General features: G+C 42.0%; 2 protein-coding genes across 2 annotated transcripts in view; one reads left to right on the top strand and one right to left on the bottom strand.

Annotated features, from left to right (window-relative positions):
- IQCK (IQ motif containing K) overlaps positions 1 to 26,364 on the top strand; it is a 128,927-nt gene that overhangs the window by 95,122 nt on the left and 7,441 nt on the right. The gene's annotated exons all lie outside the window — the stretch shown is intronic.
- GPRC5B (G protein-coupled receptor class C group 5 member B) overlaps positions 10,079 to 26,364 on the bottom strand; it is a 42,488-nt gene continuing 26,202 nt past the window's right edge. Inside the window, exon 4 of the mRNA XM_089896082.1 lies at positions 10,079 to 16,132. Within this exon, the coding sequence (XP_089752208.1) occupies positions 15,938 to 16,132 (195 nt within the window). The 3' untranslated portion in view covers positions 10,079 to 15,937. The remainder of the gene's footprint in view (positions 16,133 to 26,364) is intronic.

The following is a 26,364-nucleotide window of genomic DNA, read 5'->3' as shown; positions in this document are numbered from 1 at the left end:
TGTGGGATCTTCCCGGACCGGGGCTCGAACCTGTGTCCCCTGCATTGGCAGGTGGGTTCTTAACCACTGCGCCACCAGGGAAGCCCCATCATGACGTTTAATGGCTGTGTGATATGAATTTAGCATCACTTATTTAACCAACAACATGGAATGAGATTCATGGTATATTAACAAGTGGAAAAAAGTTGCAGAACCATAAATTTTCATTCATATTAAAAATATATACAGGGAAACAGAGAGATGTCTAAACAGCCTGGAAGAATACTTTAATGGTAGTTTCCTTTAGGAATTAGGGCTAGGGGAATCTTGCACTGTTGGAATCTTTTAAATAAGTGCAGTACTTTACAATTATGAAAACCAATGGAAAAAAAATGATCATAGCTACCTCGGCAGCGTACAGGCCATCGCACTCTCACCATCCGTGCTCTGACCTCCCCACCCTCCCCGTCCCTGTTCGCCTTCACTAGGCTGCAGCTCCTCCAGTCTCTCTCATTCTGCCATATGCCAATGCCTTCCTCACCTCTGGGACTCTGCACTTTCTATTCTTTTCCTGCCAAATCATCCTTTCCCAGCTCCTGTATGGCCATTTCTTCTCACCCTCCAGGCCTGGGGACATTACCGCCTCAGAGGGGCCTTCCCAAGTTGCCCTGCCTAAAGGGAAAAGGAAAAATATTGAGCAATCTCAGCGTGGTGGAGTCTAAACAAAAGTTTTCTTTTCTGCCCAGAAACTGTCTTCAACCCTGTTCTCTCGAATCTCTTTCCAGTTCCTGCTCGGCATATTGGTTAGATTTCATGTCTTTTAAGTATGTTCTGATTTCATAAAGTCCAGTCTACTTAAAAATCTCAATCTCAGATCCAATTTCATGCTTACTCACCCGCCTCTGCTCTGCCTCAGTGGGGTTGGGAGTGGGGGAAAGAATTGTCTGATCTTTCACACGTCCACCCTTTCCTCTTCAAAGCCACTTGCTCCTTTGGTGGGTTTGGGTGGGAGGGAGGCAGATCCGAGGGGCATCTTCTCTGCACTTCCTGTTGTGACCCTCTCTTGGCTGCTGCCGCTTCTCTGGCTGAGACTGCGTGGCCACCCATGTCTTGTGGGCAGGCATCCCCTTGCTGGCTCACTGACTCCTGTGTTTCATATGAGCTCTTCCTCAGGGGAGACAACACGTGGCAGAACCCCCTGTAGGGATCTGGCTCTGTCTCTCCCTTTTCTACCACCACCCGGACCCCACCTCTGCCAGTCCACTCCCAGCCTTTTGCTCCTGGGGTCTCCTTACCCAGTGGCCAGCCCTCTCGGGTGGGGCAATGGAAAGATAGTTCAGGTTACCTCCCAGCGTCCACCTGACGCAGAGGAAACCAGCGGTGGACACGCAGGCTTCTCCACTGCCCCACCCCAGCGTGTCCCCAGTTCACACTGAATCTGCTCTAACAGGCACAGTAGAATGAGGTGTACTGTAAATTTGCCCTTAAAGGAGATGACCAACCAGATGATGAAGCGCCCCCATTCTCTTCGAGTTGTTCTCTTGGCTCTTCCCTCCCTTGTCTTAGGGCTTGGGTGGTGGAAGCACCCACTCTTGTCTAAGAGAAGAGAGAAAAGCAAGCACTCTCCTTTAGGACAGATTCTCAATCCTTTTGGACTGTGAACCAGTAAGAAATAGTTTTATGTCACAATTTAGTACATATGAATGCACAGATGGTTTCATATATACCTAGCTAAAACAAAAGTTTTATTTAAAAATTACCTTATATGTAATACCCTTTGGTATTTTCTAGTCTTTTGAGTTTTTAATTTTGTTAATGCTGGACATGACTCAGTAAATTTATTTCATGGCCCACTAATGTGTCTTGGCCCATGGTTTGAAGCACACTGCATTGATTCACTACTCCACAGCTCCTACAGTTTCTTCTCCCCCTTTCCTACCCGTAGTCATCGGCTTAAGTAATGGTTAGGCCCCTTCTTCATAAACAGTTGTTCTCAATATTGGCTGCATATTTGAATCACCTCAGGAGCTTTCTAAAAATACTAATGCTATTGACTGAAAACCTAGAAGCAATGAGCATTCCTAGTGCCCAGATCTTGGTTTCTAAGTACCCCTCATTCTAAATGGAATTAGGTTGGGTTTTTGTTTTGTTTTGTTTTTTTTGAGAAATGGTCAATTCCAGGGCTGGGGCAAGGAAAGTAGAAGAGCTTAGAATGTCTTTTGCCAGAAAATAAAGAAGGCTCAAAAAATTGATGGGAACATGGGAAAAGAATACAGGCTCCAGCTTGAAGGGAGTCTCACTGGGCAAATCTGGGACAATTTAAGCATCAAAATTAACATCAGAATTTAAGCATGAAAATCAACAGTGACTGTAATGAACTCATTGACTAAAAAAAAAAAAATCCAAATGTCCATATGGATACCAAATAAAGAAACAAATAAACAAATAAATGTGAGAGAAGAGGAAGCTTTCCTCCCACATTAGAATGCCAACTAATACATTTAGCAGTATAATGAAATTTAAGTCACCATTTTATAACCATGTTAGTGAATTAATTGGCTCAGGCAACAGTCATCAATAGATGCTAAACCACTGCGTGGACGTTTCATGAGGAACATGATATTCATAGTCTGAAAATATCTCTTCACAAGGCAGAGCCTTTAACACACAGGGGAAAATAGTAACTTTGCATGAGAGAAGCCTGGCAGAGCCGCCTTAACCAAGTGTTGGAGATTAATGTCACCAATAACGGGACAAACTGACATCACATGCCTTCCGGTATGATGTACTGAGGAAGACACTCATCACAGACGCTTATGCACAACTCCTGTAAAAAATGCACAACTTGAATCTAATCGTGAGGAAACATCAGATCCACCCAAATTGAGGAAACACTCCAAAGTAACTGATTTGGACTCTTCAAAAATGCCAGTGTCAAGGAAGCCAAAAAGATTAAAGGAGACCAAAGAGATGTGACAGCTGAATGCTGTGCATGACCTTAGATTGAATCTCGGATGGGGAAAAATGCTATAAAAGACATTATTGAGACAGTTAACAAACTTTGAGTATGGGCTTTATATTAGACAGTGGTATGTAGCACTATTAAGTTTCCTGATTTTGATCAATGTTCTTGGGCTATATCAGAAACCTCTTCATTCTTAAGATGCATGATGAAGGTTTTAGGGATCAAGGGATATGATATGCAGCTTAATCCCCAATGATTCAGAAAAATATAATTTATAAAACACATGCACACATATATATATACACACAGAGAAAAAATGATCAAGTATAAACAATGGTGAATCTGAGGGTTCTTTGGATGACTATTGCAACTTTTCTGTAAATTCAAAATTACAAGATAAAAAAATACCAGTGCCTCATCTCCAGAAATTCCAACTTCATGGGGATGGGCCCTGGGCGTCCATGTTACTGTTAAGTTTCCCCAGTTCTAATGGTCAGCCAGAGTTGCGACCCTAAGGAGGTGCTAGATCCCCAGTGGTTTGTGTTCTCTTTAAAATGTAGAGTCCTCTAGGCCCGAGTGTCCTACTGATGCATGATTGTACTTCCGTTATTTGCTGACTTTGCAGTTACATGCCTTCCTCACTAAAGTGTAAGCTCCATGTGGACGAAGCCCTCGTCCTCATGCAGTGCTGGCACAAAGCGAGCACCAAATAAATTTTGGTTAAATGAATAAATGAGGGAATGAATGAATGGATGGAGTTCTGAGGCTTGTATGAGTCCACATACAGACAGAGCCTGGTACAGAGCAGGAGCTCATCAAATTGGCCGTCTTGGTGTCCCTTGTTAAGAAGCAATTTGAGCTGTAACTGTTTGGCAGGCTTGTCTGTGTACAACTGCCGGTTCATTTCACTTAAAATTGGAAGACAATCAGGGCTGTAATCAGTGTAAAGGTCAGGAAAAGTGCAGCATGCCTATTTATTTCTGTTGTTACTTATTTTTTTGAGTTGATTTGCCCTTGGTTTGCTGATTGGTTTGGCTTGCTGTGTAGAAGGGAGCGCAGGCTGGATTTAACTCTGTGATCCAGCTAGCAGTGGAGGGCAAAGTGAAAGAGGTCCCACCTCGGCCACCTGCTGCCCATGTCCCTTGCTGCTTTTCCACCTTCTGAGGGTTCCAGAAGGAACAGTGCTTTCCAAAAAAGATGAGGTTATCAGTAAATGCCGCAATGTGAACTCAGGGGTAAATTTCCCATTTATGATGAGACTGTGAAATGGTCTTCAGGAAAAACGTCAGTTCTAAACACCATCCCCAGATCTGTGGTCAGTTTGGAAAGAAGTCAATACAGCACAGTTGGTAAAGGACTGGGCTTTGGAGTTGGCCAGAGTTGCCCTTGGAATCCTTTTACTTTTATCTGTGTGACCCTGATCTAGTTAAGTTCATTGAGCCTCAGTATTCCCATGTGCAAAATGGGAATAATAATAGTCCTGTCTCATACAGTTGTTAAAGGATTGCAAGAGATGATCTTTGGAATGAGTCCTGGCACATAGTTCCCATACATGTCGGTTATTGTCGTTATTAAAATATCTCTGTGCCTCAAACAATTTTGTATTGATTTCCTCCACTAGACTCTTAAGTTCCATGGGGTTCCATGTGGGGACTGTGTGTCTTATTCATCATGATGTCCCCACACCTAGCACAGAGCCTGGTATAGAGCAGGCGGTCTGTACATATTTGGTGGATGCAGCTCTGGGTTTCATTTTGTAGATGAATAAGTTAGGCCCTGGAAGGTCGAGGGCTTGCCAAGGTCACACAGCCGAGGAGGGCCTAGGGCTGGGGCGCAGGCACGCCCTTTCTCTGTCCCGTGTTCTGACACATATGGGAGGAGAGTTGCAGAGAGACAAGACACTCTTTTGGATTCTACCATCAGACCCAAACCTCTCAGGAATCCTCCTGAACATGACATACGGCTTGTCCAATTTCTTATGACCTATGGTTTCGTGCTGTTGGTGTTTGCATTGGCTGAAGCCCTCGGGTAAGGGCTGAATTGCCAGGAGCAGGGTACAACGTGCTGCCCATCAAGTGAAGTAGAACTTTTTGTCCCCTTCAGGGGTCACCAAGCTGAATCATTTTGTTAAGTTCACGTATGGAGTCACTTCCTGTTTTAAACCTTATAAACCTGGGTAGTGTAGCGGTTTCAAAAATCAATCCCCCCCAGCCAAGGTGACACTGTAATTAGACCCCAAAGAGCTCTGATGAAGCAGTTTGAAAATTAATAGTAAACACATGTAGTTCTCCTTTAGATTTGCGGTAAAGAAAAAAAGTGGAGTGATTGCAAATAAAAATGGGTTTCACCTTCATGTAAGAAAACTGCAAACTCATCCGTACAAATCCAGCAAACAAACATAATATAATTGTTAAGTCGATGCCATTTTATCCATATCGTGCTCTGGTATTTATAGTATGAATGAATTTTGCCAAGTTCATTTCTTGGAGCAACCTTGGTGCAGACAGGAGGTCTGAGGGAGAGAAGCATCAGCTGTCAGGGTAGAACCATGGTCATTTATAGCCTGTCTCATGTTACACTGAGCCAGAGGCCGTCCTGAACAGGATTTTCCTCTAGGACAGAAACAGTGTGAAGTTATCCTGAAGTCTCTATCCATTGGGACAGTTGCAGGAATTATTTTTAAAAACATGTGTGACAAGAATTACAGCTAATATAATCCAAAAGAAGATGCCAGAGCCATTTTTGAGATGTGGTCAAAAATCCCTTCTTGATTAATAGCATATTTTTAGCTTCATATAATTGGTAATTGTTTTCAAATGTGCTTTGTAACTGACTATTCATATTTTATTTGGAAATCTAGTGTAAGGAGAAAGAAAACATAGAAACTGTTCCCATAACATCAGATTACATTTATTATATATACTACATCAGATTACATATATATATATATATATATATACACAACATCAGACTGCAATTTTTAAATGTGTGTGTATATTGTATATTTGTGTAAATACTCTTTGAATGACTTTATCACTTCTTGATATTTTAAAGAAAAGGGTGGGGGAGGCTGACCTGTCAAAGGAGATAGATTGTTTACTTTTGTTTGCTCACCTGTTTGTTCCCTACCTCAGTCCAAGAGTAGTTTGTAGCTGCTTACAGAAACACATATAATATAACATTTTTAGGTAAATGTGGTAATTGGATTAAGGAAAAATTAAGAGTAGAGAAAATAGAAAGCCATTGAATGCAGTAAGCAAAATACTTACTCCAAGGCCTATACTTGCTAGAGATTTCTTAGGGACAAAGTAAAGAGGGAAATAAGGCCTGTTGCATAATTCATAGTGTCCATAAGGAAAAAGACAGTCCGGCTGTTCAGGAAATACTGGGCCCTTCCCTAATACATTATGCAATGTGAATAATAACCTCAAAAATGTTCCTACAATAAATAGAAATGTGGTTCTGAGCTTCCTAGAAGCCATAGCAATGAAGGAAATAGGATCATTACATTGTTTATTGCCTTCAGATTTCAAAAAGTTTCTTGGAAGCACTAATTACTGGAGCTGATTTTTCTCTCGTAAAGAAGACACTGTAACATAGTGAACATCAATCTTCCTTTCCCTTAATGAGTTTCTTAGAAGGGCATTTGCTTCTGGAGGGAAAAGATAAAAGCCTGGGGTAGAGGTGGGATAGAAACCAGAGAAATTTCTTTCCTTGATTTTAAATCTAGTATTTTAAGTTTAGATTGTAATGACAAATCTTAACTATTAGGATTGGGTTTTAAGGATATTCTTAAAATAAGCACCTTATCTTGGCCATACCACCTGCTTGTGACCTTAGGATGCTGCTGGAACTTAGCTCTTAGAGCAGAGAAGCCTGTCCGGAGCTCAGGAGTAGCCATGAGTTAGCGAGCATGTACCGCGTGCCAGGCCCTGTGTTTCCATGTAGCCTTCATACCTGCTCTCCCAGAGAGAAGATATTCTCTCCGTTGTACAGATGAGGAAACTGGAGCTGGGAGGTTACTTGACTCACACAGGTCACCCAGCCAGGAAGGCCAGAGACCAGGGATTTGAACCCAGGTCTGCCTGATGCCAGGGAACCTCTGGTCATCTCCTGCCATGGTGTCCAGTTACCTTAAGCTGTGGGTCCAGTAAGCCTCGCTGACCCCCTGCAAAGCTTCCCATCCGGGTACCAGGAGCCCCAGGCTGGACAGTGGGCAGCGTCTGGCCATGCCTCCTGCCCTGCACACTAGCCGAAATGACCACAGGCCACTGGAATAAGGGAGGGTTGAGGGTAGGAGAGTCTGGGTCCTCAATCCGAAGGCTGCAGGATCTACAACCATGTTTCTGGGAGACATTTCCATCAGAGCAGGAAGCCAGGGGTGAGTGGATAAGGATGAGGACGTTTTTCTCTCCCTCCTTCCAAACTCCCTGCCCATCTACAGATGAGGAGCAGTGAAGGGCTTGGCCCCAAAAGAGGGCACCCAGGTGCAGAGGACACTGTAGCCGACGGCTCAGGAGGTGGGTTCTGGCATTAAGTGTGACCCTTTGTGACTAACAAACATAATCTATCATATAAGGGCAAATTTTCAGTAACATTTTCCAGAGACAACCACTGTTTAGTATGTCAGCTCATAGAGTTTCTTCATCTGCCTATTAATACATAAGTATATATACACACACATATATTTATAAACATGAACCACATTATATATAGTATACTGTAACTTGCTTTTCTCTTCACTTGGCAATATATCATTGACATCTCTTTATGCCACATATACAGAGATCTATCTCATTTTTGTGGTTCCATAAAAATGATGGATCTGTATCATACTTTTTAAAAACAAATCCCAATGAATGGATATTTGGCTTGTATTACGCATAATGCATCCACAGACATTCTGTAGGTATATTCTTGCTTACTTATAGAAAGTATTCCTACAGGATAAATTCCTAGAAGTGGAATTGCTGGGTCAAAGGATATAAATATATTAAGTTTAGAAAGTGATCACCATACTGTCATCCAAAAACATTGCACCAGTTTATACTTAATGCCACCAAGTCACTTTGGAACTTTTGATGGGTGATGTAATCTTTGTGCTTCATTTTCCCTACTTTTAAAATGAGAATGATTATGCCTCAGGGATAATTCTAAATGAGGTCATTGCTTTGATATTACCATGCCTCTTTAAGAAGAAATATACTCTCTGGAAATCTAAGGTGTCATTTTCATTTTAACTTTTTCTCTCATATCTCCCCAAACTTTAGTTCCTTCTCCATTTTAACCTGCAGAAGAAATAAAAATTTGATTAAAAGAAATCTAGTGACTTCATGCCTTGATATTACTTTCATCAGTTCTATTTTTAAGACTCACCAGTGGGTGGGGATGTTAGGATGACATCAACTTTCATACATATCTTTATTTTATTTATTTATTTAGGCTGAACTGGGTCTTTGTTGCTGTGCGCGGGCTTTCTCTAGTTGCAGCGAGCTGGGGCTACTCTTCGTGGCGGTGTGTGGGCTTCTCATTGCGGTGGCTTCTCCTTGCAGAGCACGGGCTCTAGGCGCACGGGCTTCAGTAGCTGTGGCATGCAGGCTCAGTAGTTGTGGCTCGCGGGCTCTAGAGCTCAGACTTAGTAGTTGTGGCGCATGGGCTTAGGTGCTATGCGGCATGTGGGATCTTCCCGGACCAGGGCTCGAACCCGTGTTCCCTGCATTGGCAGGCAGATTCTTAACCACTGCGCCACCGGGAAGTCCCATACATATCTTTTCATTTAAAAGTTGCAAAAGTGCACAACTAGGATGTGCCTTCTGTTGAAATGCTCGAAGATCCCCTACTATTCTACCGAAATGAAAAGTAAAATAAAAAACGATTTCCTTTATGAACTGGTCTGCCCCCAAAGTTCAAATCCCCAATTTAAGATTATGTAAATAGATGCTTCCAACCATTAGTTTCATTCCATCATCTGACTGTTTGGCATCCTTCTTTGCCATTATAGAAAGCAGAATGCTTTTGTAGGATTTAGGTAAATCCACAAATGTCTGGAAGGCTCACGGCACCGGATTGGATTAAGTTTCCCGTTTATCAGCTGTATGACCTTGTGGTGGTTGCTTAATCTCTCTGTGACTCAGTTTGCTTGGCAATAAAATGGAAACAGTCATGTTAGTAACCACCCCATAGGGTTTTTGTAAGGATTAAATGAACCGGAATAGTGTCTGGCTGAAAAAACAAAGTGATCACTAAATAACTATTATTAGTATTGTGAATGCTCAACATATGGCTAATATACATTGTTATTAAGAATATGGGGGGCTTCCCTGGTGGTGCAGTGGTGGGGACAGTTAGGGCCCATCCCAGAGGGCTCCTGTGAGGATTAAATAATATTAAATACCATGTATCCTATTAAATAGATCCTTGGCACAAAGTGAATGATCAATACTGGTGACTGATTTTAGTAATATTTTTTAAACTGTCAAGAAAAACAAAAACAAAATGTACGCCAGGTAATTTACCTGCAGCAGTGGTTCTCACTCCTGGATGCAGGTTAGAATCCCCTGGGGGAAATTTACAAGGATGTGTCAGGCCAGAGGCCAGAGAAAGGGATTACATGTGTTTATTCTTAGTAGTGGATTTGGTGTAACCACATCAGCAAAATCCTGATACTATGGATTAGCTGCAAGATTCCAGTAATAGCTTTGGATTCAAAATCTTCCTTTGCAAGGGTTCTTCTCACTAATGCAATATCATCTGGATTAAAATTCAGGGGATCTGAGTTCCTGGCCCAACTCTGCAATTTACCAGCTAGATGGGCCTTGCTCTCTTCTTTGAAAAGTGGAAGAAGTGAGCCAGGAAATCTATAAAACAGGAAATCTGATAGGTGTTTGCTGTAGAATCTCCTGCCTCCTGGGCAAAGAGGCCTATTGTTGGGCAAATCCAAACCTTGGAAAACTATTGCTCTTGTCTTGGTGGTGGTTGTTGGATTTGGGAGTTTGGTCTCAAGATCGAAGGCAAAAACAATAGATGGGGAACATTCTGTGCTTTGCTGGAGAGAGTGGGGTGAGAGAGTGAGAGCCAGAGAGTAACTGGGGAGGGGAGAAGAGGGAAGGGTAGCCTGGGTATTTGGCACTTTAGGAGAATTTTGGGGGGAAGAGTAGGGATGTTTAAAGGCAGTTTCTCTTTGGTCATATATTTGAGGAGTGGGAAGCGTATTTCCTAGATTGAGGGCTTTCCTATCACCACACCTGGGTCTGTCACACCCAGGGGTGACTTTCTGAATGAAAATGGAGCTTACAGAGGAAGGGTGATGGGAAATCTCTCCTGCCATGGTGTGCAGCCTGCAGGACAGCGTTACCTCTATCCTTAGCTGCCACACCTGGGTGTCTGCAGATCCACGGTCCTTATGAAAGCCTCATGAGTGCCTACCACGTACCTTAAATATATTATTATATCTTTAATCTTCACAACAAATGGAATGAGCATAGACTATTACCACCCCTATCTTTCAGGGGAGGAAACTGTCTCAGAGGTTAGGTCACTTGGTTTTGGTCAACAGCTGCTAAAGAGCAGAGCTGAGGACATTTACAACTTTCCACAACATCATACTGCCTTGCTGTTCTCACACCCTTCCTTTCCACCAGTCCATGAATGGGTAGGCTGTGGGAGAGGTCTGGAATCCATGCTCTCAAAAGTGCAACAGAAGTTCAATGCAGAAACGAAGGCCACACCATAAAAAGCAATGAAGGACTGATACATGCTCGAACGTGGACGAACCTTGAAAACTGAAAAACTTGAAAGCTTGCTAAGTGCAAGAAGACAGACACAAAAGACCACATATTGTATGATTCCATTTATGTGAAGTGTCCCCAATAGGAAAGTCTATAGAGATAGAAAGTAGATTAGTGCTTGCCTAGGGCCAGGAGGCTGAGGGAATGGTGGTGATAGCTAAAAGGTATGGGGATTCTTTGGGCGATAATGAAGATGTTGTAAAATTGATCGTGGTGACGGTTGAACCTGTCTGTGAATATACTAAAAACCATTGAATTGCATACTTTAAATGAGTGAATTGTATGGTATGTGATTTATATTTTCATAAATCTGTTACATAAAATAAAAATGAAGGCACAGACTACCTCACATCCATAAAGATGGATACTATCAAAAAATAGAAAATAACAAGTATTGGTGAGGATGTGGAAGAATTGGACCCATTATGCATTGTTAGTGGGAATGTAAAATGATGCAGATAAAGCGGTTCCTTAATAAATTTTTATTGGAATTACCATATGATCCAGCAATCCCACTTTGGGGTAAATACAAGAAAGAGAGCAGAGACTCAATGAGATGTTTGTATACATATGTTAATGGTAGCATTATTCATGGTAGCCAAAAGGTAGAAGTAACCCAAGTGTCTATCAGTGGATGAATAGATAAGAAATATGTGGTATGTCCATACAATAGAATATTATTCAGCCTTAAGAAGGAAGTTCTGACACATGCCATAATGTGGATGAACCTTGAGGACATTATGCTGAGTGAAATAAGCCAGTCACAAAAAGGCAAATACTGTATGATTCCACTTAAATGAGATACTTAGAATATGGTGGTTGCCACGGGCTGGGAGGAGGGGAGAATGGGGAGTTCTTGTTTAATGGGTACAGAGTTTCTGTTTTGCGAGATGAAAAGAGTTCTAGAGATGGATGGTGGTGATGGTTGCACAATATGAATGTACTTAATACCGCTGAATTGTGCACTTTAAAATGGTTAAGATGGTAAATTTTATGTGTTGTGTATTTTACCACAATAAAAAAAATTAGGAGGAAAAACAATGAAGGCACAGACCCCAAATTACCTCATGGATCGCTCCCTTACCTCCATCAGGCTCTGCTTAATGTCATCTTCTCAGTGTGCCCTCCCTGACCCCCCGACCCCCATCCCTCTGCCCTGCTTGTCCCCAACTAGCATGTTATCTACAGGGTGATTTAAAAAGAACTGACTGGGCTTCCCTGGTGGCGCAGTGGTTAAGAATCTGCCTGCCAATGCAGGGAACACGGGTTCGAGCCCTGGTCTGGGAAGATCCCACATGCCGCGGAGCAACTAAGCCCGTGAGCCACAGCTACTGAGCCTGCGCGTCTGGAGCCTGTGCTCCGCAGCAAGAGAGGCCACGACAGTGAGAGGCCCGTGCACCGCGATGAAGAGTGACCCACGCTCGCTGCAACTGGAGAAAGCCCTCACACAGAAACGAAGACCCAACACAGCCAAAAATAAATAAATTAATTAATTTTTTAAAAAAAGTGGAAGTGTAGCAGTTACATAATAAGAATATAATATCTTTAAAAAAAAAAAAAAGAACTGACTGCTTCCAAACTTTTATTACAACATGCATGGGCACGGATTAAGAACTTGGTGTCGGTGCCAATTCTTCTTTGCAGCTTTGGAGAAATAAAGAAATGTGTGATTGCCCTTCAACCCTGGCTGCAATAGAGGATCTGGGACAATGCCAGCTCCAGGATGGCTGGGTGCCCCGTGTCCTCTGTTTGTTCCGGTGGCTACATGTAGAAGATCTGTTATGTTGTAATTGCTATGTTAGTTCCTTAACAAATTGTCTTTGACTATGTGATGTATTTAATTGTATTTAGTCACCGATTAATAATTATTTAAGTTTTTAATTCTTTTGAATTGCCCAGTATTTTAATGATTTATTTTGTTTATTGTTTGTGTGACTGCACTAGAATATGGAAGCTTCCTGTGGCAGCTTGGATGATTTTTCCTTTCTGTGTCGTTCACCGCTCTATCCCAACTCCTAGCACAGTGCCTGGCATGTATGTGGTAGATGTTCAAGAAACATTTGTTGATTAAATGACTGAATCTGTGTTACACAATACCCTTCCCAAATCATCCAGCTTGGTAAACACCCTATGGACAAAGTCAATCTAAGGTAAACAGAACTGTTTCCAAGCAACTAACCAAATAAATAAAAGGAAATATATTATCCATCTTTTCTAAAATAATAAAAAGGACTGTTCACATTCCTGTGTGCTTACTATGAAGCAAGCAATGTTCCAAGCACATCTTTAGTAGGAACTTGGTCTTCTCAGCAGCCCTTTGAAGTAGGCACTGTATGGTCTCCATTTTATAGATGAAGAAACTGAGGCACAGAGAGGTTGAACAATATACCCAGGGCCACCCAGCAAGGAAGTAGCAGACTGGGCAGCTTGGGAGTCCTTCCTCTTCCCCACTTCCGATGCCGCAATGCACAGATGTTATTTATGGAGTTAAGCTCCAGAGAAATCTGTTGGTGTTTTGTTTCATGTGAAATCCATCAGGACCCAACCTCTGATTAAATTGCTGAGAGCGTGAAGCACATGTTCCTTTACGCCTGTTAACCTGGTTTAAAGGGCAATGGTCCCACCCATCTAATTGTCCCGCCTTCTCTCTATAAGTGCCAGTCCAACCCTGTTGATGCATGGTATTCACCGTGAGGATCTAAATTTAGGATCTGAGCAGCTAAAGTCTCTTGCCAATTTTCAGATTTGTCTCTCATTAGTCCAGGACATGGAAAATTTTAAGAGGTATAGAGCTATGGAGGCTAGATGTTAAGAAGGACAGACTGATTCCTTTTAGAATAACTTAAAAACCGTCCCTTTATCAAAGTAAATACATTCTCATTTTGCAAAATACAGAAAAGTATCAAGAGATCAAAAGAGGGTATCCACCATGCTGTCACTGATAATACTTTGGTGTATAGAAAGACTTTTTAAAAAGTGCTTTATTTTATCCCATGAGCAGGAGGGAGGTAGAGGAGACTGAGTCTGTTGTATGTGTTCTATTTTCACCATGTGTCTTGGAGTTGCCCTCATTTGCTTTTCGTGGCATCTGAAGACTTGTCATTTAAGAGGTTTCAGAGTGACCTTTGAAGCTGTCCAAGTGAGCCGCTAATAGCGGCAGCAAGAGTACTGGGCCTGGATTCCCAAGATTTATATTCAAACCCCAATTGGAAGCTTCCTAGCTGTGTATCTTTGAGCAAAGCACTTAACCTTCCTGATCTTCCATCTTCTAACTTTAAAATGAAATTAACACCCTCCTAAAAGCCCAACTGAGAGGCAAGGTTATTTGAGTTAAATAGACTTGAGCTAATGCTCACCTATAAATTCTCACTGGCTGTGTGACCTTGAGACAGTTACTTAACCTCTCTGACCTTCCGTTTCTTCATCTGTACAATAGAAATTATAAAAGTATTCCCCTCACTGGATCCTAGAGAAACCCATATGAGACAGTGCATGTAACACGTTTAGTCCAATACTCACAGACAGTAGGGGTTCAATAATGATCAATTACTATTGTAAATCATACAATTTATGAATCATGTTAGAGCAGTGTTTTTCCCACTGTGGATGGTGAAAACAATTAGTGGGTTGCCACATGCATTTTTAAAAATGAAATAATCTCAGTTCTTATATTTAAGTCTTTAATCCATTTTGAATTTACTTTTCTATATGGTGTGAGAAAGTAGTCCAGTTTTATTCTTTTAAATGTAAGACCTGGAACCATAAAACTCCTAGAAGAAAACATAGGCAGTACGTTCTTTGACATCAGTCTTAGCGATTTTTTTTGGATATGTCTCTTCAGGCAAGGGAAATAAAAGCAAAAATAAACAAATGGGACCACATCAAACTAAAAAGCTTTTGCACAGAGAAGGAAACTATCAACAAAACGAAAAGGCTGCCTACTGAATTGGAGAAGATATTTGCAAATGATATATCTGATAAGGGGTTAATATCCAAAGTATGCAAAGAACTCATACAACTCAACATCAAAAAAACCCCCAAACATTTAAAAATGGACAGAGGATCTGAATAGACATCTTCCCCATGTACCAACCAGCTTTAGGTCAAGATAGGTCAAGATTCCATTATTCCTGAAGGCTCCGCCATGCCCCATCCCAATCAATCCACCCCGCCTACCTCATCTTCCTGACCTCTCACCCCCTGCCCCCCAGGTAATCACTGTTTTGGTTTCTATCATCCTCGACTAGTTTTACCTGTTTTTTGATCATCATTTAAATAAAAGTCTTTTATATCTGGCTTGCTCACTCCACATGTTATGTGATTCAGCCATCTTGGTTATATCAGTAATTTGTTCTTTTCCACTGGTGGTATAGTATTCCTTTGTATGAATATACTACAGTTGTTTATCACTCTACTCTTGATGGATATTTGAGTTGTTTACAGTTTTTAGTTATTATGAATAAAACTGCTATGAGCATTCCTGGTAGATATCTAAGAGTATCTCTTGAGTGTACACCTAGGAGTAGAATTCCTGGATCATGGTCCATTAGATCTTTTTACAAAAATAAATCCCCATATGAGAAATGTTTCCAGCAAACGGTGCCAGGAAAAAATGTAGCTCCCCTTGGGGAAATGGTTTGCTTCTTCCCTAACTTCTCCTTTTTGCCTAGTCTGCCAGGAAGCTCAGAGTTCAATTTAAACCTCATTTATAGCAACTTACTGACTCTTCTTGGTTAGCATATCTAAATTCTCCATTTCTCTTCAGACTTGGTTTTCTTTTTTCTATTTTTATTAACTATATATTTTTTGTAAATTATCTGAAATCCTTTTAGGGAGGAAGCAGGATATAAATACGTTCAGGAAGAAAATAGGTATTTGCCTTGTTTACAGCACAAAGAGGTTGTGAATCTCACATGAGATAATGTACATGAGAGAACATTAAACACTGAGAAGCCAGGCCCGGAGGAGTTGTCATTAGTGTGTATTCGACTCTTGAGGAGATGTGAGCTTTGTCAGCTTTGTAGAAAAGGAGATTACTGCTGTCACTTGTTTTAACAGAATTTTTAAAAATAACTTTCTTCTTAACTGATCAGAAAAGTAATACTTGCCCTTTGTGGAAAATTGAACAAAAAAGTAGATAATTCTAAGTCTCACCATCCAGAGATAACTGCTATAAAAATGTCATCTTTCTTTTTTAAAAATAACTTTATTTTGGGCTTCCCTGGTGGCGTGGTGGTTGAGAGTCCGCCTGCCGATGCAGGGGACATGGGTTCGTGCCCTGGTCTGGGAGGATCCCACATGCCGCGGAGCGGTTGGGCCCGTCGGCCATGGCCGCTGGGTCTGCGTGTCCGGAGCCTGTGCTCCGCAACGGGAGAGACCACAACAGTGAGAGGCCCGCGTACTGCAAAAAAAAACAAAAAAAAATCTTTATTTAGATATAATTCATATATCATACAATTCAGTGACTTTTAGTATAGTCCAAGAATTTGCCACCATTACTACAATCAATTTTAGCACATCTTCATCACCCCCAGAAGAAACCCTACTCCCGTTAGCTATAAGCCCGCAAGACTCCCATTCTTTCCATTCCCAGACAACCACTAATGGACTTTCAATCTCTATAGATTTGCCTTTGTGACTGGCATCTTCACTTTGCACAGTGTTTTCAAGCTTCATCCATGTTGTAGCACATATTAATACATCATTTCTTTTTATGACTTGTATTACTCGGCTGCCATAACAAAATACCGTAGACTGGGTGACTTAAACAACAGACATTTTTTTCCCCCACAGTCTGGAGTCTGGATTTCCAAGATCAAGGTGCCAGCATGGTTGGGTCTGGTGAGAGCTCTCCTCCTGGTTTGCAGAAGCTGCCTTCTAGCTGTGTCCCCACATAGTGGAGGGAGTGTTCTTGTATCTCCTCCTCTTCTTATAAGGGTACCCGTTCTATCAAATCAGGGCTCTACTCTTATGACCTCATTTAACTTTAATCACCTCCTTAAAGGCCCCATCTCCAGTACAGTCACATGTGTGGATTTAAGGCTTCAACATATGGATTTGAGGGGGATACAACTCATGGCCAGATAATATTCCATTGTATGGATGTATCACGTCTATGCATCTATTCATCGGTTGATGGACGTCTGAGTTGTCACATTTTGGCTATTATGAATAATGCCACTATGAACATTCATGTGCAATATTTTGTGTGGACACATGTTTTCATTTCTCTTGGGTATATATAGTAAGGAGCGGAATTCCTGGGTTATATGGTAACTCTACGTTCAGTTGGTTGAGGAACTGCCACACTGTTTTCAGAGTGGTTGCGCCATTTTACATTCCCACCAGCAGTGGATGAGGGTTCCAATTCTTACACATCCTCACCAGCACTTATTATCTGTCTGTTGGACTATAGCCATCTTTGTGGATGTTAAGTGGTATCTCAGTGTGGTTTGATTTATGTTTCCCTAATGCCTAATGATGTTGAGTATCTTATCAGGTGCTTATTGGCCGTTTGTATAGCTTCTTTGGAGAAATGTCTATTCAGATCCTCTGCCTTTTTTTTTTTTTTTTTTTTTTTTTGTGGTACGCGGGCCCCTCACTGTTGTGGCCTCTCCCGTTGCAGAGCACAGGCTCCGGACGCGCAGGCTCAGCGGCCATGGCTCACGGACCCAGCCGCTCTGCGGCATGTGGGATATTCCCGGACCGGAGCACGAACCCGCGTCCCCTGCATCGGCAGGCGGACTCTCAACCACTGCGCCACCAGGGAAGCCCTCCTCTGCCTTTTTAAATTGGATTGTCTGTCTTTTATTGAGTAGTAAGGATTTTTTAAAATGTATTTTAGACACAAGTCTCTAATCAGAGATATGTTTTGCAGTTGCATGGGTTGTCTGTTAACTTTATTGAAAGTGGTGTATTTTGAAGCATGAAAGTTTTAAATTTTGTTGATGTCCACTTTATTTTTTCATTTTTTCCTTGTGCTTTTGGTGTCATATCTAAGAAATCATTGTCTGATCTATTGGACCATGGACCATGTCTAAACCACTTTTTTCCACTCACTTTTTTTCAAGAGCTTTATGGTGTTAGGGATTTTATTTAGGTCCTTGACCCATTCTGAGTTACTCTTTGTATGTGGTGTAAGTTAAGGGTCCACCTTTATTCTTTTGCCTGTGGATATCCAGTTGTCCTGCAGCATACGTTGAAGAGACTATTCTTTCCCCCATTGAATGGTCTTGGCCCCCTTGGTGAAAATCAGTTGACCATAAATGTAATAAATACATAAATTTAATAAGTAAGTGTTCACTTCTGGATTTTCAGGTCTGTTCCATTGATTTATATATTTATCCTTATGCCAGTACCACCCAGTCTCAATTACCATTGCTTTTAGTAAGTTTTTAAATGGGAAAGTGTGAGTCCTCCAACTTTGTTCTCTTTTTTCAAGACTGTTTTGGCTATTCTGGGTCCCTTGAACTTCCAGTTGTCATCTTTCATGTCAATCTTTTTGAAAATGGATCTCTAAGTTTACATTGGAGAGATCATACTTCATAGCAGTTATTTTCATGTATCCTTGGTTTTTTTCACCTAGCTTTACATGGTAAACATATCCCCGTATATTATAAACTTATTTTACATGATTAGCGACATAATTTTTTTCTTATTGGACACTTCTTTCTAAGTTTCACCATTATAAATATTGCTGCCATGGCTGCCTTCATTCCTAAGAGAATTTAATTTCATTTGTGCAGCTATTGGAGATATTTTTACATATTGAAAACGTTACTCTTTTAATTCAAACTTTGAGATGATTTCCTGAAGAGCAGTAGAATAGGGACAGGCAAATGAGGTGTCAAATCCCACATTTGCATCTTAGAAAAGTCACTTACCTTTCAGAGCCTCAGTGTCCTCATCTGAAAATTGGAGATAATAATACCTTCAGAGAGTCGTTTTGAAGGTTAGAGACAACGTAGGGATATATGACCTTGTACAACACCTGACATATTGTAAGAACTCAATAAATAGTACTTATAATGATTATTAGTATTTTCTTCATTGTTGTTGTTATTGTTGCTAGCTATATTAAAGTTGCAACAGGCAGCGGAAATGGAGCGGTCTACCTGTGAGGAAATGGTGAGGTGACGTTCATGTCTTTCCTATCAGCCTGGGAATTGCGGTCAGAATGAGTAGACATTAAATGTTTTCTCACATCAGCCAAAGAGAAGTGTTTCGATATCATGCACCAAATAAATGTCCATATTCCTAAATATTTGTTTGTATCTAAGATCAGTGTCTTAGGATCGTTTCCCAGCAATGGCTGTGAGAGGGTTTAACCCGATTCATGTAACTCTTGAAGATATTGTTTGCATATTGAAAACACTTATCTTTCAATTCAAACATATATTAGCTCCAAGAGAGCATGGCTGTGTCTGGCACGTTCGTCATTTTCGGTCTTTGAGTCAACAAACACAATAGGTGCTGGCAAAGGAAGGCAAGAAGGAAGGCGTCAGACCCCAAGTTATATTTTGTTATATTTTGCCTAGGAAACGAGGCAAACAGCGGTTTGAACCCTGACAAGGACCGCCATTTATTAAGCACCTGTTGCATCTGCTGTGTGCCAGGCGCTCTTCTGGCGGATTTGTGTATGTGATCTCAGTTAATGTATTTAAATATCAAGATTACCCTGTGCAATAAGATCCGCAAGGAACCCAGTTTTATAGGTGAGGGAACAAGCTTTGAGAGGGTTAGCGACTAGGCCAAGGGCATGCTGGTAGTAAGTGCTAGAGACTGGATGCAAATACTTGCCTCTCCGATACTAAAGTCTGGGCATCCCCACTGACCTGGAGAATCCTTTATATTGCTGGAAAAGATGTGTGTCCTTTTGACAGTCTGGAGTCTGAGAGAGAAAGGCCTGGGGGCTTCCAAAGGAAGCTAGAGTAGGGTTTCATTCATTGGTTCAGCCAAGATTGATCGAGCACCTGCTGTGGGCGCAGGACTGGACCTGCCAGATGCTGGAGGTTCAGTGGAGAACATAAGCCAACACGTTGTTCTACTCGAAACTCAAGCCTAGTGGGGAAGCCGGACACTATTCCAGTAATCACGTGAATCCATGATTACAGACTGTGACGAGTGCTCCGAAGAAGTTCAGGCTGCCTCGAGAGACTTTAGCAGGGGATTTGAATAGGTTCCCCTAGAAATTAACTAGATGTGAATGGCAGGGAGGGCTTTTGGATGAGGGAAGGATGGAGGCAAAGACCCTGAGCCTGGAAGGGGGACTGAAAGAAGGCCTGAGCGATGAGAGCAGGGTGTGAGGCACCGGGGAGCTGGGAGGGAGCAGTGGCCTCGGGGGACTTTGGGCTTGATCCTGAGGGCAGCAGGGAGCCTTTAAAGGGCTTTAGCAGGGCAGTGGCATCATCAGATGGGCTTTATAGAAAGATGAGCATGGCTGCAGGTGGGAGATGGATCGGATGACCTGGTAGCAGTGGAACTGGACAGAAGTGGATGGGTTTAGGAGACATTTAGAGGGTAAAAATGACTAGATGATATGAGTGATCCTTTCTAAAAAGTAGTTTTGTTTGGGGGTCAGTAAGTTTCTCACCAACGTCAGGGCTTGAAAAATTCAAATTTTCTTTTCAGTACACCAGTGGGCTTCCTATTAGAAAGAACCCTGTAGTTGAAACTCTTGGAATGTTACTTCCCATCTCCTTCTTTTAAGGTTTGATAAAGTTGGCTTCGTCATCGGGGTTTCTTGACTGGACCCCTGTCTGCCTCGCGTTCTGGACCAACTACCAAGATAATGAGTGAATACTGCCCCAGTCCCTAGTTACAGATTGAAATCGTTTCTCAATTAGTTATTAGCTTGTTACACTCACAGAGGAGCTATATAAAAATAAACTGGAGGATCTGTTTCCATTTCACTTAAAGGCAGCATTCAATATACAGGGCTTCTGCCAGTCTGAACTGGATGAGAACTGTTTATAACCCGAGTTCATTCAAAATGCCTGGGATATTTCTAAAGGTTCAGTCTTGGCAGCAGCAGCTGAGAATGCAGAGATAAATAAAAAAGTCATAAGACACGGGTGACAGGGTTCTTCTGTGTTCATTCACACCCCTGACTCCCTAGGCTTTTGAAGACGCAGAATTTAGAAGGACAGCCTACTAGATGGTGGCTATTTAAGCTGCTGTGCTAAATCTCCAATCTTGATGCTAACTGTGAAATGGAGCTACCCTTGTAAATTCAGATGTAAAAAGAAAATACTAATAGATGTATAAACACATATGAGTATGACGTAAGCTCACTTACATAATTTAAAGAAAATTTGTTTAAATATTTGTTTTAAAAAAGCGTATTTTCCAGCTTTTCTACAGCCACTGCATTGCCTATATAATTAAGAAATAATTTTATTGAGCATCTACCATGTGCCAGGCAATGGGTACCATCTCATTTCACACTCGCAGTCTCCTGAGAGGAAGGTCTTACTGTCCCCATTTTATGGGTGAGGGAGCTGAGGCTTCAAAGAGGTTAAGAGACTTGCTCAGGTCACCCAGTTGGTAAATGATGGTAAAAGCCAAGTCGCCTGGCTCCAGAAGGTGTGCCCTGAGCAACTAAGCTGTGCTCCAATGGCCCCATTTCTTCCCCTTTTGGAGCCTCAGTTTCCCTCATCTGTGAAAAACATGGCTTTTATTAAATGTCTCTCTTTCCAGAAATCAAGATCCTTTCCAGGGTCAAAACTTGATGTTGAGATTCTGTTTTAATATAACTATTGTTGTCACTTCCAGCACCAAATGTTTCCATTTAAAATGCTGCCTTCCAGGAGACTTCGCCCTGAGTTTACATTGTTTAGAAGTCAACAACAGTAATTACTGCATGTTCAAGACTGTCACATCTGCCCCAGTGCCTTGTGGCTTCCAAGTTGGCTCAACTTTCCTCAAAATAACACAACCCAACATCTGGCACAGTTAAGAAAGGGGGGTAAACATACCAGACTATTGACATTACCCTCTACACATCAACATTTCTTTCTTTTTAGAAAGAAAATCTTCCATGACATATTCTTCCAGTGGGGACGTGGAGGGTTTTTTTCATATTCTTTTCTATATTCTTCAGATTTTCTATAATGACTATGAACAGCTTTTATAATTGAAAAATAATCTTATTTTAAAAATTCAGTCCAGTAAAAACAGAAAAAAAAAAACCTTGGTAATATATATTGTGCACTCCCCTACCTCCTAATTGGAAAGTATACAACCTGACTTTAAACTCTGTTGGATTATTCTGGGTGATGATAAGGGACCCCAATTCATACTCTGCATTAGTATGACATGATGGTTAAGACCATGGATTTTGGACTCAGACCAGGCTTAGAGTTCTGGCAGGGCCATTTATTTAGCTCTGTGACCTTGGGCAAGTTGCTTAGTGTCTCTGAGCCTTAATTTTCTCATTGGTAAATGGGAATAATGATAGCATCTAGCTCCCAGAGTGGCTGGGGTGATTAAACGAGATGATAAATTTGTGTAAAGCCCTGAACATAATGTCTAGCATTCAGTAAATGCAGATTTTCTACTTAATAGTGTGATACGGTTACTAATCTGTTTCAGGTGTGGAGCCCTCAGGGACTGTCAGGCACCTTAGACTCTGCCCTGGATCTGAGTGAAGACGTCCTCAGATTTTGATGCCTATTCTCTTCCTCCCCATTTTCCTATTTTATTTTGTTTTATTTTATTTATTTAATTTAATTTAATTTAATTTTTTGTTGAGGTCAAACTCACAGACAGCAGGGTGCCCTAGTCCTAAGTGTACAGCACAGTGAACTTCTCTGTATGCACACACCACGTAACCAGCACCTGGATCAGGATGAAGAAGGGTCACCACAGAATAGTTTTGCTTATTCTCAAACTTCACATAAATGGAAAGAGTATGGACTCTGTGCCTGGCTTCTTTTGCTGGCTATTACATCTGGGAGAGTCAACCAAAATGTTGAGGGCAGCAGTAGTTTCCTCTTTTTCACTGATGTGTAGTATGCTTTCCTGTGAATAGTATCACAATGTGTATATCTCTTATTGATGGACACTTGGGTTGTATCCAGTTTTTATGAACATTCTTGTATATGCTTTTTGGTGGATGTAAACTCACTTCATTTGAGGATTAGCCAGGAGTGGAACTGATGGGCCTGAGAGTATATACATAATACTTAATTTGGCAAGATCCTGCCAAATCATTTGCTAAAGTGTTGGCACTGTTTCCCATCCCCACTAGCGATGCCTGAGCATTAAGTTGTCCTGCATCCTCACCAGCACTTAGTATGATGAGTCTTTTTCATTGTAATCATCCTGGTGGGTGTGCAGTGGCTGTCTCACTGTGCCTTTAATTTCTTTGATGCACACCTTTTTAGGTGCTTATCAGTCATTGGGACACAAATTCATTTCTAAACTCAGTTATGCTCTGAGGAAATCTGGTAGCTCAGCTTGCCCGAATGACGCTTTAAGGATGGGCACACAAGCTCTGAGAGAGGTCTCAGAGACACTCCTGCAACTAAAACAGCAGAGTTTGGGGCACACATTCCAAAACATCTACACTGGCTTCTTCTGCTTACGTTCAAATCCTTGGCCATGTTTGATAGCTGAGCTTGCAAGATAACTAACTTTCAGACGATGAGTGACACGTTATAAGGTTTAAAAGATGCTAAGTGAACTCTAGAGCCACATTTCAGCTTGTATTTCTACAGGCCACTCAGGGGAAAAGAAGTCACATTTGTTGAATACCTACAACGTATCAGTCCCTGCACTGGGCACATTCGGTACATTATCTCCCTAATCTCATAAGGACCCCGTGAGGTCAAGATTATTTTACTTAGTTCAAACGAGGAAATGGGGTTGGGGCTGGGGTCACCCAGCTAGCAGATGGCAGAGCCAGGATTTGAACACTGGGTCTGCTTGACACCAAGGTCTACCCTTCTGCGAGCAAGCAAACTGAGGGGAAACTTTACTTTTCTACCAATTCCCCGATCAGAAACTATTCCTAGCATACATTTCATTAATATTTTTTCAGTGGTCACCTCTACTAAGGCAACTTTACCCTTGGGTGGATCTCTCCCTGGGGTCTCCCAACAGTGGGTCTTCTGATACTGGGAGGCCAGCTCCCCTGGGACTCCCCAGCTCCCGACCTCTCCTCCTCCCTGCCTCTCCCCACCTCTGCGGTCTGCGTGACCGCAGTAACACCGTGTACACGTTGATGCCCTGACAGTCTGTTTATCTTCTGTCTGGTATATTTTCTGGTAATTCTTTTAGAAAGTTTTCCCCAATGGTATAGTGATGCACGTGGACGGTAGACATTTGGGAAAACAAAAATTCACGCATTTCTTTTCAATCGTTTTATCTATATTTAGTTTTTTTAAGAGTTGAAATGCTGGGCCACCACTTAGTTATGAATGTAATTTTATTTTTTACAGGGCAGTCACATTTAAAGGATGTACTATGAACATCTCACTCAGGACTAAATATAAAATAGGAATCACTTGTTTTCAAGAAAAATAAACTTTTTTTTTCAGAAAAGCAAGAGGGAAAACAAGGGCAGAGATGACTGAGTGAAAGAGCCTGGCTTCCACTTTACCTTTGGAGCCATCAGCTTTGTTGGCTTTCAACACCACCAGACAGAAGCCACAGTGTCCCCCTTGGAGACATTGTTAACTTTTGGAATGGAGCAATTTAAAATTTGCATCATCAAAATTTATAGGAATTTTGTAAATTCCACTGTAGTTTGCTCTTGGCATGTCTCCTTGTTCCTTCAAACTTTGCAAAAGCACATTTTGAATGGTTTCATCCTATTTTATCAAGTTTATAAATTATCAGGTATCTACTCATTCCACAGGTGTTGGGCATTTTGGTTGTTCCTAAACTGTCTATGTGGGAAGAGATGTGGGAGCAGCACCTTTTGTTGCATCTTCATTACAGAAATCTTCATCTCCCTGGGGAGAGAGACCGCGACCCTGTGGAGGTTAAGGGCATGAATGCAGGAGCCGGACAGCCCACAGTGTGACCCCAGGCTCCTTACCTAACCTGTGTGCCTGTCTCCTCATCTGTACGGTCATCGGGGAAAATAACAGCACGTACCTCACTGCCACTTCATATGAGCGAAGCGCCCAATAAGTACCATAGAAGTGTTGTCTTTTTACCCGGAATCCTAAAAACTGGGTGCTAATTGGATAAAAATATATTTTAAGCTATATATCTATATATATATATATATATATATATCTTGAGAGTGTGAACCAGTCTTCTCTTTGTAACCCCAGGACCCATCTGTGTGATGGAGGCACATTTACTGAAGCAGCTTCTCTCTTTGGTGTGTAAGCATCTCTAATTCCCCGTTAATTTTCCTGCCTCCCCCTCTGTGAGCTTCTTGAGGTCAAAGACTGTGCCCTGAAAATAGTAATAGCTAATATGTAGTGTGTGCTTCTCTGGATCAGACTCAGTGCTGAGCACTTTGCGGGTCTTCCCCTCCCGGGCCCTCAGGAGGCAGGGCCCCTCTCAGAAGTGGGCCCTCAGGAAACAGGCACTGAGTGATAGCTGAGTGATACAGCGCTCTTTCCCAAACTTGTCACATCAGAAGGATCACTCAAAGCGCAGAGGTGGTGGGTGCTGATTCCCACTCACTCATCGAGATTCTGATTATCAAGGTTTGAGGCAGGGCCCAGGAATCTGTATTTTTGCCCCAGCTGGTCCTTTGTGCCGAGGCCACATCTGGGCAACACTGAATGAGTAGCTGGATGACGCTGTGGTCCCTTAATTTCCTCCCTATGTCTTAGGCAGCTTCTCTAGCCATGTCTGGGGTTCTCAGCTCTGTCACTGAGTGACACAGGAGAGCGCCGGGGGCAGTGGAGAGGAGGAGAGCGTAAGTGGGTCTCACTAGTACGCAAGACCTTTCTTGTCACGCTGCCTTTAACTGAAGCTGGAGGGCTGGTGCATCACTCTGGGATCTTCCTCTCTCTCAAGGTCTTTCGTAACTGGCTCCGCACCAGTCCGCCAAGGGGTACCAGGACAGCGTAGGGCCATGGAGGCAGCCGTGTGTTGGTGCTGGAAGCCAACCACAGTGATGTCTCTAATCTAAGGTGGAAACTGGGGTCTTTCATCTCACTGCCTGCTCCCCTCCACTGCCTCTTCCCTTGCTCCCTCCTTCTACTGAATAACCTGCCTGTGCAAGTTTCCACCGAGACCTGGAGGAGAAAAACCACTAAGGAGAGACGTTATCTGCTTCTTAATTTTTAGCAAAGTAATCCTTGTACATGGTTCCCGTGGTTACGGGTATATAGAATAGAACAGGAGGATGAATGAACGTCATCTCTGTCACCCTCTTCTATGGTAGTCACTTTGAGCTCTGAGCTGTTCCTCTGGGTGGTTAGGGTTAGGGTTAGGGTTAGGGAAAAGTTTAGACACTATCTCCTGATTTCCTGATGTGACAGGTGAGAATTAGCTCACTTAAATCCCATCCCCCCCTCCCCAAAGAGTTAAATTGCTCTTTCCCGTTCCTTAATTAGTTGACTTTGTAGTTTCAAGTTACAGACAACCATCTTTATTTCTTCTTACCTTTTCTTGGGAGGAGATGAAATATACATATAATAGCGACCATAAAACACAGATAGC

Source organism: Delphinapterus leucas, chromosome 15 (genome assembly GCF_059928025.1).
Source record: "Delphinapterus leucas isolate spDelLeu-1000000601 "Yukka" chromosome 15, BTC_Dleu_Yukka2, whole genome shotgun sequence".
Classification (NCBI taxonomy): domain Eukaryota; kingdom Metazoa; phylum Chordata; class Mammalia; order Artiodactyla; family Monodontidae; genus Delphinapterus; species Delphinapterus leucas.
This window is presented reverse-complemented; position numbering and strand designations above follow the sequence as displayed.